Consider the following 16880-nt stretch of genomic DNA (forward strand, 5'->3'; position numbering starts at 1 on the left):
GCAGATGGAGACCTAGTAGAGCTATTCCTGCCCCAACACCCCTTCGGAAACTCTGTTCCTTACTCCTCAGTCGACATACTGTACCCCACACCCCTTGTTCCTTAGCCCCAGCCTCATCCCTCCCATCTCAGCTCACCCCACATTCCCTTCACCTGGGTGATACAGGCTCCAGTGAAGGCCACAATCACAGCCACCACGTTGACAGTGAGCTGGAACTGTAGGAACTTGGAGATGCTATCGTAGACGTTTCGTCCCCACATCACTGCCTTCACGATGCTGGTGAAGTTGTCATCTGTTAGGATGATGTCAGAGGCCTCCTTTGCCACATCCGTGCCTGCAATACCCTGAGGTAAGAAGGGGAAGGAAAACAGTGAGGAACTGGACAAAATTCATGTACATTCTGAACTCGTATCTTGACCTCCAAGAAGCTTCAGAACTCAGCATAAACACTAGAGGGCACACTAGCCACACAAATCCTACAGATTAAACCACCATATTTTGAGCCGTCTTCTCTCCCAAAGAAAATGAAGGGAAAATGTGTCACTGTCATTCTGTGCGAAAGGGGACTGGGCCATGATGCCACCACCTTACTCCTGATCTCAGACTGGAAATTACAGTTATCTCTGATATTCCCTTCTCCCGTCCCTCCTACTTCCCCATCTTAGAAAATAATTAGAAGATAGGGGAAAAGTCCTATCTGTTTTACCTCTAAATCTTAAAATTTCTTTTGCCACTGCCAATATCTCATTTAAATCCTTATCTCCCCCGCACCTTGAAGTTACTCTACATTTTTTCCCAGGAGGAGTAGTCTGGCAGTACAGTTCAGATGTCCTGTCCTTATTCAAAATCCTGTCACTGGGGAACCACTAAAGGTTTCTAAATAGACAGATCAGTGGTTGAAAGCAGTGTTTTAGGAACAGTAAACTTTCTAGTCTGGTAGTCAAAGCCCTCAACAAGTGAACTCTGGTTCATTTTCCAACCTGCTATATCTTTCTGCTCAAAACCTACTGTTTTATTCACAATTCCCTGAATCTCTCATTCACTTCTAGAGTCCAGTCTTCTACTTACACCCTTTTCTCCAAGCCTGGAACATCCTCTTTCCCCATCTATTTAAATCCTATCTGTCCTTAAGGTTCCATTCAATTAATTAAGCCCTGCTTGCTTGGCAAAGCTGTCCCTAACATCCCCAGCCTATTCTTCTATTCCATGTCTTACAATCCCTATAACCTACAGAGGGGCTTGTTTGTGAATCTGACCTGCACTAGTAGATTATTTGTACCATTTACCTGGTAGTATTATTTTCCTATCCAGATTGCAACAAATGAATATCTGTTAGATAGACTATACAATTCAGTTTCCCCATCAAAAAGTTTTGTAACACATCCACACAATGCTGTACCATGCACTGTAAAGAGAAAGGATGGAAAGAAAGAAAGAAAGAGTATCTTTATATATGTACTACTGCAGAATAATCTCTAAGTTAGGTTGTTAAATGAAAAGAAGCAAAGTGGAAAAAAGAGTATATAGTGTGTATATAGATAAATATAGATAATTATCACTTATCTAAGAGAGTGGGATATAAGTATACTACACATTTGACTGTATTTTAAAGGAGCAAACAGAAAGATAAACCAAAAATCAAAGAAGTAAGTTATCTGTGGGATTAAAAAGGAGGCAACAGGGTGGAGGTGTTAGGGATAGAAGCTAGACTTCTATGAATAGACCTTGTTGGTATATTTTACTTTAGAATTATGTAACTACTTTATACAAGTATAAAACAAAATTAAGCTTAAAATAAGCAATCTCAAAAGTGGAAGAAAAAAAAAAAACCATGATATAAATGAACTGGTATAACCAGTTGGTAGCACAACCATACCAAGGGAAAAGTTCCAAATGACTTTTTGAAAAACACAGTAACTTGATGTTAGGATATAGTAGGATATACCTACAGGATAAAAAGAACCACAAGAAAAATCTTTAACTGTTTTTAGTAGAGTAATTGTATTATTATTGCTATTTTGAGACTATTACATATATTTTAGGATAAAGCAAATAATAATTATGTTAATGCCATTAGGAATCAAACTTTTCAGCTTAAGTGATAAATATAAAATCAGGGAAGTAAAATAGGAAGTTAGAGTTCTAGAATTCTAAATTTGAATTGGAAATGCCAATATGAATTCATGAAGTATTTATCTTTAAAACAAAGAAACACAAAAACAAAAAGAGACATAAAAGACATATTTCCTAGCTTTGTCCACTGAAAAGTTCTAGAAACAATAATTGACTCAGAAGTAAGGAACATCCTGACATTCAGATTGTGTTCTCTGAATATCATCTCTCACTGAAATGAAGCAGAACTCCTTTGAGAAGTGGATGATTCTAGATCTAGCACAAGAAATATGCATGATGAATCTGGAACATCTTATCATGCAAGAGACCAAGAAAGCTATTAAAGACAACTGAGGTTGTACCCAAAGGACTTAGCAGTGTTGAAGAGGCTAATGATGGGTCAGTATAAACATCATAATAATAATAAGGGCAATGGATCAAAACATATCACATATACTTATAACCATGAGCTCATAATGATATTTTTAAAAAACAGACAATTAACTTTTAGTAGAGTAGTTTAGTGAATTTTTAAAAGTGAACAATTCATTGGTCACCTTTGGAGGATCCTAAAAAGTCAACGCATTATTTTGAAAACTGGTAAATAAAGGGAAAAAAAATCAAGCATTTAACCTGTCTTTCATGTAGGAAGTGAACCTCACAGTAACCAAATAGTCGACGAGGGCAAATTTCTTTTTACAGAAGTATTCAAGTTAATAAATAAAGAAAATCAGAACATTGTCATTTTGCAACCCCTAATGAAAGATGGGATGTAGAGTCTGATTGCTCATAGAACTAAGTACTACTTTATAGGAAATACAAGGGCTAAAAGAACAGGTTAAAGGACACTATAGGGATACAATCAACAAAATCCCTGCCATGGGATATTCTACGTAGAAAAACCACCTTATTCCTTCAAAACTAAGTAGCTAGAAAAAAAGAAGGAAAGGGATTGTGCAGAAAAGAGTTAACATAGCAGTCCTGAGACTGCTTTCTTGAGAAAGTCCTGTTTGCAAGGTTGGCCCTCGACTAGCACCTGAACACTTGGCTCTCAGTCAACAATTAACTGAAAATTAATTAGTGACTCACTGTGCCTAGACTGTGCCCAAACATATGGTTTCCACTGAAAACCTGCTTCCTTCTGGAAGTCTGGAATCTTAGCACGTGCTAGGCAGAAGGTGCCTATACGACCAACCCCAATAAAAACCTAGGACACCAAGTCTCTGGTGGGTTTCTCTGGGCAGAAACATCACATGTATTGCTGCATTTTCATTGCTGGGGGAAGAAGGTGCTCTTTGTGACCCCTCATGGGAGGAAGAGATCATAAGGGACCCTGCGTGTGGATTCCAGACTCTACCTGTGACTTTCTGCCTTACTAGATTCTTACTATACCAATGGACTGAATCTTAACCATGAGTACAACTGTATGCTGAGTCCCCCTGACACATAGATCCTATAGGGTCAGTGGTTGCCAAACTTTAGGATGTGTCAGAATCACCCAGAGGGACTGTTAAAACATGGACTGCTGGGCCCCAACTCCAAGCTTTCTGATTCAGTAGATCCGGGGTGAGGCCTGAGAATCTGCATGTCTATAGGTTTCCAGGTAGAGTTGGAAGGAAGAGCACACTTCAGGAAATACTGTTATAGATTAATAGATTCAAGAGATACATCAACCAATTGCAACGTATGGATCTTGTCTGCATTCTGATTTAGACAATCTACAAAAACAACATTTATGAAGCATTTGGGGAAATGTGAACACTGACTAGATATCTGATGATAGTAAGGAATCAATTTTGTTGTGAGACCATGGTACTATGATTCTTTTAGATATTTTATTGATACATATATATTTTCCAGAGACATATACTGGATGAAATGATATAATATCTTGGATATGCTTCAGAGTAATTCAGGTGGAGATGGGGAAATGTGTATGTGTGGGCCAAGATTGGCCAAGTGTTGATATTTGATGCTGGGTGACAGATACATGAGGATTCAATAAACTATTCTATTTTTGTATATTCTTGAAATTTCCTAGAGTAAAAACTTTTAAAATTTATCTTTTGGTTAAAGAGAGCACCCTAAAGACAGATTTCTTCTTGAATCTTCTTCCACTGCTTAAAACTCACCAACAGTTCAATGTGTATGGGAAGCTTACAACCATAAGTCACTTGAGTGTGAGAATGTACTTTGCAATCTGGGGACTTCTAAATGTCCCTGAGCATTAGAATCAATAAGTGTACCTGTTCAGAAAATCCAAACACTTCTGGGACCCAGCTCAGATGCTACTGAATCAAGACAGCCGACTGTGGAACCTTGGAATATATGATTTTAAATGAACTTTCCAAGTGACTCTGATGCTCCGGGCCTCACAGGTGAAAAGCAGAGTGACGAACAGTGCTAACTATAGAGTGCACATTTTCCATATAGAATGTGAATTTTCTATAGTGTGCCTAGGCAGACAATATCATCATGTTTATGAGCAAGTTTCAGTTGGTCTTGCTTTGCTGGGTAATGATACCTCATGATTTCCCTGCCTTCATACTTGAGGGGTCCCTCATTATACATATTATTATTGGCCAGGTAGGTAGGAGAGATGGAGTCAGAGAAAGAGCACAAAGGGGGATGTGAAGGTACAGGAAGCAGCAGGTTAGCAGAAGCCTGTCCTGGCTTCCCACTGGAGGAGGCAGCTTGCAGCAGAGAGAGACACTACGCTGAGCTGCTTACCATGGCAAAACCAACATCTGCTTTCTTCAGGGCCGGCCCATCATTTGTGCCATCCCCAGTGACAGCCACCACCTGCCGCTGTTCCCCAACGGTGCTGTCGATGATGCCTAGGAAAAACAGACACACTACAGTGAGTTCCACATGTGCCATCTGAGGCCATTTCCCCATGAAAGGCAGTTTTTTGGTCTTCCTCTCCTGTCCCTACCACCACCTCCCTTTCTACACTCTTTCCTCCTTTTTTTCCCTCTGCTAGAGGTTCTATAGTGTCACCCGATGGCAGTAAATTGTTTCACGGGTAGCACTCTAAGCTAAGAAAGTCTGACCTTGTCGAATATCCTGTCCGGTGCCCCAAGGCAGCTATTATGTGGTAGAAAAAGCACTGGATGATTTGAAGGCAGAGACCCAGGGATTGAATGGTAACACTTCCACTTACCAGTTGGGCAGTTTGGATAGGTCACTTGTTGTCTCAGCCTCAAACTTCCTTATTTGCAAAATGGGACTAGCTTAACTTGTACTGTCTAATTCACAGTACTATCAACAAACAAGATAGGATAATGTTTAAAAACAACTTTATTATATTATGTATCTTATACTCACCAGGGCCTCAGATGTTTGCTAAACTGTATGTTCTTCCCATGAGCGGGGAAGCTCTCCTAGGACCCCCCTACTCAGGACAGGAGAGTTGCTTTGGTTGATGACTCTTATCTGTGCTCATCCCCACCTGCCTTCCTCTATCCTAGGCACCTACTCAGGAACCAACCTCACCTTTCACCAGTGTGTGCTTGTCAGTGGGGGAAGATCGCGCCAGCACCCGGAGCTTAGGCCAGATCTTGTCCAGCTTTTCTTGCTCTACCTGCCAACACCAGACCACACCTGGGTCAGTCAAGCTCAGAACAGCCATCCGGGAAAATCTTACTTCCTTACCCACGCTGAGCTTCTGGGAGAGCTGGTATTCCATGGCCCCCAGGGCAGTGTTATCCTGGCCTCCAGTGGAGGTGAAGCAGCCAACTCAGGCTCCAGGGCAGATTCATGGATGGTGACCATTCAGGCCCTGCTTGTCTTCTTTTCCCTGCCAATTCCCTACCTGGGAGCCAATCCCGTGTTTCTTAGACCCTTGACAGAGGTGGGCCAGGGTTAGCTGTTGGCTCAGGTGGCTAAAGTAGTGCTTCTGAGGTCTTAGGCTCAACTTCTACATTGACCAGGAAGCTCTGGCCTGCTCCACACCCAGACCATGTCCTCTTACCAACCTGTGCCACTCTGAGTCACAAGGCAGTGACATAGGAGGGGTGAGGTAGAAGGAAATCAGTACAAAATCATCCCACAATTGAAAAAAATGGAAAGACATGAAAGATTAGTGACACTGTCTCAAAAGATGGCTTGTGAATGAAGATAGTGAGAAGAAAAAAAATCCGATTTTACTGTCTGAACAGTAAAAGGGACATCTCACTATGAATAGATTTTAGTCTAAAAACCACCCACTTCCTCCCACCTGTCCCAGACGCCTTACACGTGAACCAGCCCTCGCCTAATAAAGGAGGCCCTGATTCCTCCCACCCAAGACTCACCTCGCCCTTCTCGTTTCGGATGAGTCGATTGAATTCTTTGCCCTCCAAACACAGAAAGTCATCCCCAGGTGTCATGATGCCACATTTGGTGGCGATGGCCCGGGCTGTGTTGATGTTGTCACCTGTCACCATTCTGACAGTAATGCCAGCTCGTTTGCATTTGGCAATAGCTTCCGGTACCTGTGGAGAGTGAGGCAAGAGGAATGGAGGAGGTGGGGGTGGTGAGGCCTGGTAAGCTGCTCCTGTTCAGTTGTCCCTTCATTGTGGACAGCGGAGAGGCACCCTGGAAGCAGAACCATGGGGCATGGGCTAAGTCTGGTCATTTTTATATTGCTTGGCGCCACCTCGCTTCTGTCCTATCCATGATACTCACATTTGAATTTGCCTTATTGTACCATGAGTTGAAGGGGAAATTTGCTTCAGGAGCCAGGTGTAAAAGCTTACTCTCCCACTTACAATCTAGATTTCTTAGCGGGGCACGCCTGGCCTTTTGAGATTTTGCCACTGCCTTCCTTTCTAGCAGAAGTTTTAACCACCTTCCACCCCCCTGGCACATACTCCAACAATATCAATTCTTTTAAGTTTCCCAAATGCATGACACACTGGGTCTTGATGGTTGATAGTCCATTGGTCTGAACTTCTTAGAAGCAGAGACTTTTTCAATGCCCTAGAATTGAGAGTAGTGCTCAGCTCTTCTAGGGGTGCTCGACAAGAACGTGTTGCTTGAAAGAAGGTGGCTAGAGACAAAGTTGGTGTTCCAGTTAATTCCATCTCCTGACAATTCTTGAGTACCAAACAATAAGCCCAGTAAAACCTATGTTTCTTACCCCTCAGACAGCATGAACTGTAGGAATGCCACTTTCTATTAGTTCAGTACTCTACAGCAGTTCTGTGAAGCAGGAAGCACAGAAACATCGATCCCAACAAATGAGAAACAGTTAGGTAACTTGCCTAAGTTTCCTAAGTTACAACTAGAAATGGAGCTAGTACCCCAGTTCCTGCGACTCCTGGGTGGCCTCGCATTAGGTCACACTGGGCCGGCGCATGGGCCGGGGCCACTGGAAGACTTCCATTCATGTTTCCTAGCCCTTTTTTCAAGTCAAAGCCTCACCTCTGGGCGCACAGGGTCCTCAATGCCCACCACTGCAATACAGGTCAGTTCAGTGAGGATTTCACTCTCATTGTCCCATGGGGGCTCTCCGTCATTGAAATCCCGGTAAGCTATGCAGATAGTCCGGAGTCCCTCACTGGCCATGGGCTCGATGACGGTGCGGACCATCTCATCTCGGTCCTTATTCTTGAATGGCACTGCTTCCCCTTTCTTGTCCAGGATTCGATTACACCTGGTGGGGCACACAGTCAGAAAGCAGCATCCCCCGCTATGTGCTTGCATAGTCATTTACAGACATTCTGGCCACTCTGCATTACTCCTAAAGATACTGTTCTGTGGCCATAAATCTCCACTCATAACCCAAAGCTGAGCCCCTTTTTCCAAGGTGGGGTGGCCAGTAGGTGGGTAACGTCTAGGTGGGCAGAGCATTTGATTCTCCCATGTTGTCTGCTCCTACTCATATGTGAATACAACATCAAGGGTCATTTGTGGATCGCCTGCTCTTTTGAGCTTCACAAAGGTAGAGACACTTTCTCAATCCTCAGTATCTAGAGTGCTCAGTGCAGAGGGTGTGCTCAACAAGAACGTGTCACTCAAAAGGGGGTGGCTAAAGCCAAGCTGGGGCACTGGTTTTTAGCTACTGGCCCTATATCCACATAGGTGATCCACGTAGGTCACCTTTTAGTGACCTATGGATCATCTAGCCACTTTGATTATGCAACCTCCTGTGATCAGAATTGAGAATAAAAAGGAAAAGGGAACGCAGAACTAACATTTCTAGTATCAATACTTGCTATGTGCAAGGCATTTTACATACATTGAATCACTTAATCAGAGTAACCCTGTGAGATGGGTGGGTATTATCATCTCTTTTCAGAATAGGAAATGGAAGTTTGGATTGCCTAGGTCTGAACCGTGGCTGTGCCACTAAGAGTTGTATCACTTCCAGAAGTTACTGAACTTCCCAGCACCTCTGAATTCTCATCCGTAAAACAGGGATAATGACAGCATCTACCTCGCTGAGCTGTGAAGAGCAAGTACAGTATCCAAAGCACTTAACAGCAAGGCTTGGCCTGAACCAAGCTCAGATGTTAGTCATGATGTCACCGCCTGGAAGGAGGGTTCGCTCGTCATCCAGGTGGATTCAGCGTGAGGCCTGGCACCCTGACCTCCCTGAGGGGAGGATCCTGAAGGGAGGAAGAAGCGGGGGAGGGGCGCTCACTTGCGCAAGATGATCTCAGAAGCACCCTTGCTGTACATGCGGTAGCCACCGCGGGGCTTCTCGATGACGGTGCTCATGGACTTGCGCACCGAGTTGAAGGTGTACACCTTGTAGAGCTTCTCCTCGGGCACCTCACTGCGCACGGCGTGGTAATCCTGCTTCAGGTCCGTGACGAAGCCCAGCAGGGCGCACTCAGTCTTGTTGCCCACCTGCCGCGGCAGGCCGCCCTCCTTCTCCGGAGGCTGAGAGGAAAAACACACGTGGGAGTGTTGGATGAGGTGCCGAAGCTGGGGAGAGAACCTAGGAGGGGAAGGACTCCGCTCGAGGCTTTCACACGTGTACCCAGGGCCCGTGGGGGTGCTGACTGTGGTCCCTGAGCCACCTAGGGCTTGGGGATTTTTTAGTTGCCCTGGGGGTGGTGATGGTGTCTCACCCTGTGTGGGTCTTATTCTAACAGTCTCTCTTAGTTTCTAGAAACTGAGTAATTTACTCCTGACCAGCATGAAGTCTCTTTTTTTTTTTTTTTTTTTTTTTTTGCGGTACGCGAGCCTCTCACTGCCGTGGCCTCTCCGTCGCGGAGCACAGGCTCCGGACGCGCAGGCTCAGCGGCCATGGCTCACGGGCCCAGCCGCTCCACGGCACGCGGGATCCTCCCGGACCGGGGCACGAACCCGTATCCCCTGCATCGGCAGGCGGACTCTCAACCACTGTGCCACCAGGAAAGCCTGAGGTCTCTTTTTATTTATTTATTTTTATTGTGTTTATTTTTTAAAGATTTTTTGATGTGGACCATTTTTAAAGTCTTTATTGAATTTGTTACAATATTGCTTCTGTTTTTGGTTTTGGTTTTTGGGCCCCGAGGCATGTGGGAGGGACCTTAGCTCCCTGACCAGGGATCGAACACACACCCCCTTCATTGGAAGGCAAAGTCTTGGCCAGTGGACTGCCAGAGAAGTCCCAAGATCTTTTTAGAGATACTGCATTTACCTGGTGATTGGAGGTCATTTCATAGCCATAGATTCCTACCTGCCTCCCCCTTTCCCTCCCATCTCCCAATCTACTCCCATGGATTATTTTTCCTAGTTTCACCCCAAACATGTTCACTGGGGAGTGGGAAATGGGATGTGGGATGGCAATTCAGGCAGAATAAACAAGAGAAAATTAATGGTTCCCTCCACCTACCCATTTTAAGTGTCCTGGCAAAGGAAACGCTTACCAGAACCTTGGAGGTGTAGGCACTGTTGATAGAAATACCATTGACAATAAGGTCCAGGACCTTGGGCACGAGGACATCAGGGCTTGGGATTTGATGGTAATGGGTTTCTCCGATATGAGCCTGCACCACAGTCATGCGGTTCATGGTCAATGTGCCTGTCTTATCAGAGCAGATGGCTGTGGCATTGCCCATTGTTTCACAAGCATCCAAGTGCCGCACCAGGTTATTGTCTTTCATCATTTTCTACAAAGGAGAAGAGAAAAGACTTCCCAAATACAGGTCAAAGGCCATTTCCTAGCCAGCATCTCTCCACATTTCATTCTCTGGTCTCACACAAAAATGCAGGATACCATTTTTGTAAATGCTCTTAAGATTCTACTGGGTTACTTAAATGTTGATGCAACTGATCCAGATGGTCCTTCCAAAGTGCCAGCGGCTTCTGCTCCTGAAGGCATCACCCAGAGTTTATGAAGACAGAGTGGCCCATCCTTTCACCAGAGGCTACACGGTACCCTCCCCTCCGGTCTCTGTTCTGAAAGAAGACACAGTTTCATTCCAGTCTCACCTTCACAGAGTAAGCCAGTGAAATGGTGACTGCCAGTGGCAGCCCCTCTGGCACAGCCACCACCAGCACAGTGATGCCAATGATGAAGAACTTGACAAAGTACTGGACGTAGATGGGAGTACACTCAGCCAGCCATGGTCTGCGCTGTATCACAAAGTTGTCGATCACAAAGTACAGAATCAGGATGAGAACTGTGATTGCAGACATGATCAGACCTGTCCAGGAAACAAGTCAAATGAACCCAGGCTTCAGGGTATTCCTAGGGCCCTAGCCAGAGATGGATTGGCATAAATTGTAGCCTTTGCTATCCATTTTTAAAATGACTATCTAAGTCATACCCAAAGCCCCTATCCATTCTCTGGTGCTTGTACATTACAGTGTAGGGGACAGAGGTGGCTTTGCATTCTAAAGACATGGGTGCTATTCTCAGCACTGCACCAACTTGACTCATGGCTTCGGACTGGTCTTGACCCTCTCTGGGCCTATTTCCTCATTCATAAATAAGAGGATTGGTTTAGTTTTCTAAAATAGCATTCTATGATTCTATCTCAGACCTACTCTCTTCCTACAAATCATAATGTAGTGACTATAGGTGCCTATTTCCTAGTGGTTTATCAATTTTAACTTCTTCCCTAGTAGCCTGAGAATGTCAGGCAATTCACAACTTGTTCACAGTGTTGCCCTATGGTATTAGCACATCACCTACATAACTAACCCTTAGAGCGGTGCTTCCCAACCTTTCTCCTGACGTGGCATAGACAGAAGATGACAATAATAACAACTATTAATATAGTGCTTACTAGGAGTCAGGCAAGCACTTCACGGGTATTAACTCATTTAATCCTCACAACAATCCTGTGAGATGTTACTATTATCATCCCCTTTTATGTGTCTCTCTAAGGCACAGAGAGGTTTTGGTATGGTACACTGGAGGGGGACCAACCATCCTGGTTTGCCTGAGACTGAGCAGTTTCCTGGGCTGTGGGACTTTCAGTGCTAAAACTGAGAAAGTCTCAAGCAAACTGGGATAGTTGGTCATCCTACATATCCTACAATGGAGAATCTGCTCAAGATCAGAAAACAACTGGTCTAAGGGTTCCAACTGCTTTGGGTGCTGCCTGGCTACTCTGAGGGCTGAGGGGATCAGTATTTGGGCATCTGTATCTACCTGTGGTACAATATCTGGGAAAAGTTCCACTTCAAATCATAGTTTGATTTGTGTCTTTGCTTTTCCTGAGGGCCCAGTGATTCAGAGGAATCAGAACAAGGCTAGAGGTGATTGTATCATTGAAAGCATATTCTTTTGTACTTTGCTTCATCAGGGTCAGGCCTAAGAGGTGAGGCAAGCAAGGCACCTAGGCTGCAAAATTTAAGGAGGCATTCACTCTCAGGGTGGTGCAAGGCACCTCACTCGCTTCCCCCTGGTCCTTGGTCTAGATGATATGTGAAATGAATAAACAGAGGAGACCAGTGGGTAGCCCTCAGGTAGCTTGTACTCCCTAAAGAATAAGGTAGGGATTAGGAGCACAACAGGAGGATCTGTTTAATGTTTCAAACCCGTGTGCCAGGCTCAGCAATTTGATTCCACACTTGCAATTTATCTCATCTGTGTATCGTTTTGTTTTCTTTTTAAAATTAATTAATTAATTAATTTTTGGCTGCGTTGGGTCTTCGTTGCTGCGCGCAGGCTTTCTCTAGTTGTGGCGAGTGGGGGCTACTCTTCGTGGCGGTGCGCGGACTTCTCATTGCGGTGGCTTCTCTTGTTGCGGAGCATGGGCTCTAGGCGTGCGGGCTTCAGTAGTTGCGGCACAAGGGCTCTAGAGCACAGGCTCAGTAGTTGTGGCGCACGGGCTTAGTTGCTCCACGGCATGTGGGATCTTCCCGGACCAGGGCTTGAACCCATTTCCCCTGCATTTGCAGGCGGATTCTTAACCACTGTGCCGCCAGGGAAGTCCCTCATCTGTGTATTGTTTATATGCAAGAGACTTCATGGTGGTCAAAATTAGCTAGGTACTAGAACTGGATGAATAGGCCAGACTGACACTCTATAAAACTCTCTGTGGTGCTTAAAATGTTCTCTATTTGCACTGCCCAATATGGCAGCCACTAGCCACATGTGGTTATTGACCAACTGAAATAGGTTAATGTGACTGAGGAGATGAATATTTAACTATATCTAATTCTCATTAATTTCATTAATTTTCATTAATTTAAATGGAAACAGCCACACATGGTTAGTGGCTGCAGTAGTGGACAGCATAGATTCAATCCCCTCCTGGCAGCATAGATTCTTGTTATTCAATGTGTGCTTAGCAGAGTACTGGCATCACCCGGGGGATGGTTAGAAATGCAGAATCTCAGGCCGCACACAGAAATAGACTCTGGACTAGACTCTGACTGTAGTAAACAGAGAGGTGAGGTCAGCAAATAAACAGTGGAAAAAGACTGTAGTTTAAGGGATATGTGCGCTGAAGGAGCAATCTTCCTTCTTTGTTCCCTCCTCTAAATCTCCCGCCCCACCCCACCACTGAAAGAAGACAGGAGAGAGGAGAGTGAAGAGGCAAGCGATGGAGAAGCTGCTTCCTCTCACGATGCACAGGAGTGCCTTTACTGACCTCTGCTCTGCAAAGCGCCTCTTTAATCACTGTCTTCCTTTACCCTCCAGTCCTTATTCTGAACTGATTGCTCTATGCCTGGCCATTGCTATGCTAGGGAATTACCCTCAGCAAACAACAGCCTTCTCTACTGTTAAGGAGCTTACAAGCCAATACACAAGCAGGTGAGTAGCTATTAAAGTCTTCCTTCTTGCTAATGTAAATCTCCCATTTGTTTGCACCTTTAACCCTAACACACAGGAAAACATCTCTCTCTGCAAAAGCTAAACAGTCGCAGAGAGAGACACAGCTACCTGGACTGCATTAGCCACTTGGAATTTTCAGCTTCTTTCTGCCAGACCTGGTTGGTGTAGAAAGAAGGCAATCAAAGTAGCGAGGATCCAGAATAGCACTGATAAACAAACCAAGAAGGCTCCACCCTACTCACCAGCTTTCCCAATCTGTACAGCCAAGCGCGTCAGCTTGCCTTGCAGCACCGACTTCTCCTTTTTGGGCAGCTTGGCTGCCTTTTTCTCCTTTTCCTCATTGTCGATCCCCTCCTGGCTGTTGAGTGGCTGGATTTCCAAGGCCACTCCATCCTGAGTCTTTGCTAGGGTGTACACACAAATAGGACAGGTAAGCAGGCAAGGTAGTAGCACTGAGTAGCAGGCAAGTGGAAACGGACAAATCCTTCTGTCTTATTCCTGGAATATACCTTGGACCCCTGACATCAGATCTGACCACCCTCACCCCATGCCAGACAGGGAACTTGACTTTGAGCCTCTATGAGGGCTTTTGGAATGATATCTTAACAACTGGCGGTGAAATCTGGTGCTTTTACGGTGTGGATTTCCACTTCAGTGGCAGCTTCCTGGCATTACCTCAGAGCCCCAAGCCAGGTTTATTCCAGCAAGAGGATTAGTCATGCCATAAGTGCTGTTACCAACAACCATCTTTCCCGGAATTCAGTGCTTAATATAGAGAATCTTTACTGCAGAAAGGGGCTGAAGGGGAAGGCTGGTAGATATTCCTAGAGCATAAGGGTCCTAGTCAGCTCTTTGAAAGGTTCATCTCTCTCTCACTATATCTATCTCTATCTCTATCTCTATCTCTATCTATATCTATATAGACTGTCAAGGAAGAAACACAGACCCCAGACACAGGGTACTTTCCAGTTCCCTCTCGTATTAGTTGAACGATAGGGGAAGGAAATCTCTTTTCTCCCCTGTCTGATGAAGGTAGGGAGGTACAGAGTGGGACCTAGGGGAAAAGGGAAGAAGCTGGTGTGAGGGACTCCCTGGAATAAGAGAAAGCCAGGATAAAGACAGACATATAAATCCACTTTGCTTTAAAAAGAAGAGTTAAAGAAATCTAAAATTAAAGAATTATTTTTGTGGAGCCCTGGTTCTCCGACATGATGCCTTTATTTCTAAAAACTACTATGATGTGGGTTACAAAAGGAAAAAATCTCTAGGAGCTGTCTCAAGAGAGTTCTTGCTGGTTCCTGGCACCCCTCCAATTTCACCCCTGCAGAGCTCAACCCCTTTGGTTAGATGTCCTTCCTGAGATACTGTCTCTGCTGTCAGACTCACAAACAAGACAGAGACAGGATGTAAACACAGCCACCAAAAAAGCAACACACATCAGATTAGGAGGAAGAAAACAGACTGTGGAGAGAACAAAGAAAGAGGTGGGGAACGAGGTTACGGAGAAAGGGCTCTCTCCACCCCCGAGAAGACTAGCTGAGAAGGAATCCAGATCAGAAGAGGACACCGATGAGGAAGCCAACGAGAGGAGGGTGCAGGGACTGCCCATCCCAACTCCTTCCACCATTAAGGACCCTGAAGTCTTCCAACCCAGAAACCGATGACCGTTGTTGTTTAAATCTGGCCTAGGGCAGTGAAGCAAAGAGTTCAGCACCCTGGGAAGAGCAGGTCAATCTCACAGGCTCTCCAAGACTGACATGAGGTTCCTTGAGCCAACAGCAGAGGGTGCTGTTGTCCCATCTTAGATTGGGTTTGAGAGCTTGAGACCACCCCCAAATCTCTGCACCTTCCTCAGGATAAGGCATCTGGGCCACAGCAGCAGATAACAAATTTATGGAGAGGAAAAGGGAGGAGGCAGATGGCCTGGGAAGGCCTGGTTTGAGTGTGGGCAGGTAGAGATGGTAAATGAGTGGGTGGAAAGGTTACCTTTGTTGCGATTTTCAGGGACTCCTTGTTTTTTACCTGTTTGAACAAGAAAGAAAAAAATGGGGTGGAGACCCAAAGTGACTATTAAGAGATCAGATATCCAATGTTTCGGGTCCTGCTCAGAGCCCAAAAGGGCAACAGCAAAGGGGCTGAGTTACAGGAAAGGGAATGTAAAGGAAGCTCACATCTGTTTACCTCCATTTTCATTAGGGGCTCTCATGAATCCTTGGGCTATGGACCAGGCCACTCATGCAGGTGAGTGCACACCCACTTCTGAGCTGCTTTCTCCTGGAGCACAGTTGCTGTTGGGAGGGTGCTCCCGGCCTGAGTCACACCACTTGGAGAAATGGGGTGGGGGTTAGGAAGCGAGAGGTTTGAACTGTTTCTGCCTGGTGGCAAAGGCCCTGCAAGGTGCCTCCATGTCAGTTTACCAGCGCCAAGCAAGTGTCCTCCTTATTCACTTGCAGGCAGCTGCAGAAACGGATAGTCTCGTTCCTGAGTGAATGTGTTTTGTCTCCTTCTCATTAACTCCCCTTCCCTAAACAGCTCAAGATGGTCCTCCAGCCAACTGGTAGAAATCCTTCTCTCCTCCAAGGGAAGAAGGAATTCTTAAGGGAAAGGTGTAGATATGGTTTGGTATCTTTTTTTTGCCTTCTGTTTTTCCTTCTTTCAGAAACAAGTGAATGGCAAAGACAGGGCTAACTTCGGGGTAGACATTCCCTCTCTGTTCCTACTCTCCTGGCCGTGTCTCTCTTCCACTGACAGCCCATAGTTTCAGCAGGAATCCAGTTTCTTCTCCTGGACAGTTTTCCCTTAGCCTTGATGATTCATATAATCCCCCATGTCTGAGGAAAAAAGGGGCAAGGGTCGGAGGACTACACAGAGGGGAGTTGCGCACCTTGCCAGCTCATTTGGGGCAGGCTTTCTACCTCATCCCTTTACAATCCACCAACAGACACAGGAATCGATGCAACCTGACCGGGCCAGGATCTGGTTTCCATGAGAGCACTGTGGGGAGCCGGGGATGATACCCTTCGCTCAACAAGGGGTTTGGATATCTGCACTCATCATCCTGCTGATTCTTCCAACCAGGTACTGCATCCAGATCTGCTCCCTTTCCTAGTTTGTCCATGGGGGTGGGAGGGAAAAGACTCTCATCCCGAAAGCCCTTTACCTTTCTTCTTCTTCTCTTCCTCTTCCCCCTCACTGGCCCCCAAGAGGGTAAAGATGATTCCAGTCTGAGAGTTGATACCCACAGCAGTCACTACCATTCGGCCAGAACCTTCCATGACATGGGTCCCTAAATGAGAAAGAAGACGAGAGAAGTGTTGTTTTTTTTATACCTGGCCATTCTTTGGTGTGAAACGTAAACCTGGAAAAAAGCAATCCCTCTTTCTTCCTCTCCCGTGGATAGTGATATACTCAGCAGATAGCAGGAAAAGATCAAGAGCAAGCAAACTGAGGGGTAAGGGAAACAATGTGTCTAACTGCTTTAGGGTAAGGCTCCTTTCCCACCACCCATCCCCAGCCAGCAGAGCCCTTATAGCACCTGCTTCATAGGCAGTCTCTTATA

General features: G+C 45.4%; 1 protein-coding gene across 2 annotated transcripts in view; it reads right to left on the reverse strand.

Moving 5' to 3' along the window:
- Positions 1–16880, reverse strand: part of ATP2B4 (ATPase plasma membrane Ca2+ transporting 4) — a 92400-nt gene that overhangs the window by 18743 nt on the left and 56777 nt on the right. For both annotated transcript variants that reach the window (XM_082613237.1, XM_082613238.1), the window contains exons 6-16: positions 16482–16607; positions 15308–15343; positions 13564–13725; positions 10522–10736; positions 9957–10199; positions 8741–8982; positions 7519–7750; positions 6408–6587; positions 5608–5695; positions 4843–4949; positions 153–344 (exon numbers count right to left, since the gene is read on the reverse strand). In XM_082613237.1, coding sequence (XP_082469363.1) covers positions 153–344; positions 4843–4949; positions 5608–5695; positions 6408–6587; positions 7519–7750; positions 8741–8982; positions 9957–10199; positions 10522–10736; positions 13564–13725; positions 15308–15343; positions 16482–16607 — 1823 coding nt within the window. The remainder of the gene's footprint in view (positions 1–152; positions 345–4842; positions 4950–5607; positions 5696–6407; positions 6588–7518; positions 7751–8740; positions 8983–9956; positions 10200–10521; positions 10737–13563; positions 13726–15307; positions 15344–16481; positions 16608–16880) is intronic.

This window comes from Mesoplodon mirus, assembly GCF_964341445.2.
Source record: "Mesoplodon mirus genome assembly, chromosome: 3".
Classification (NCBI taxonomy): domain Eukaryota; kingdom Metazoa; phylum Chordata; class Mammalia; order Artiodactyla; family Ziphiidae; genus Mesoplodon; species Mesoplodon mirus.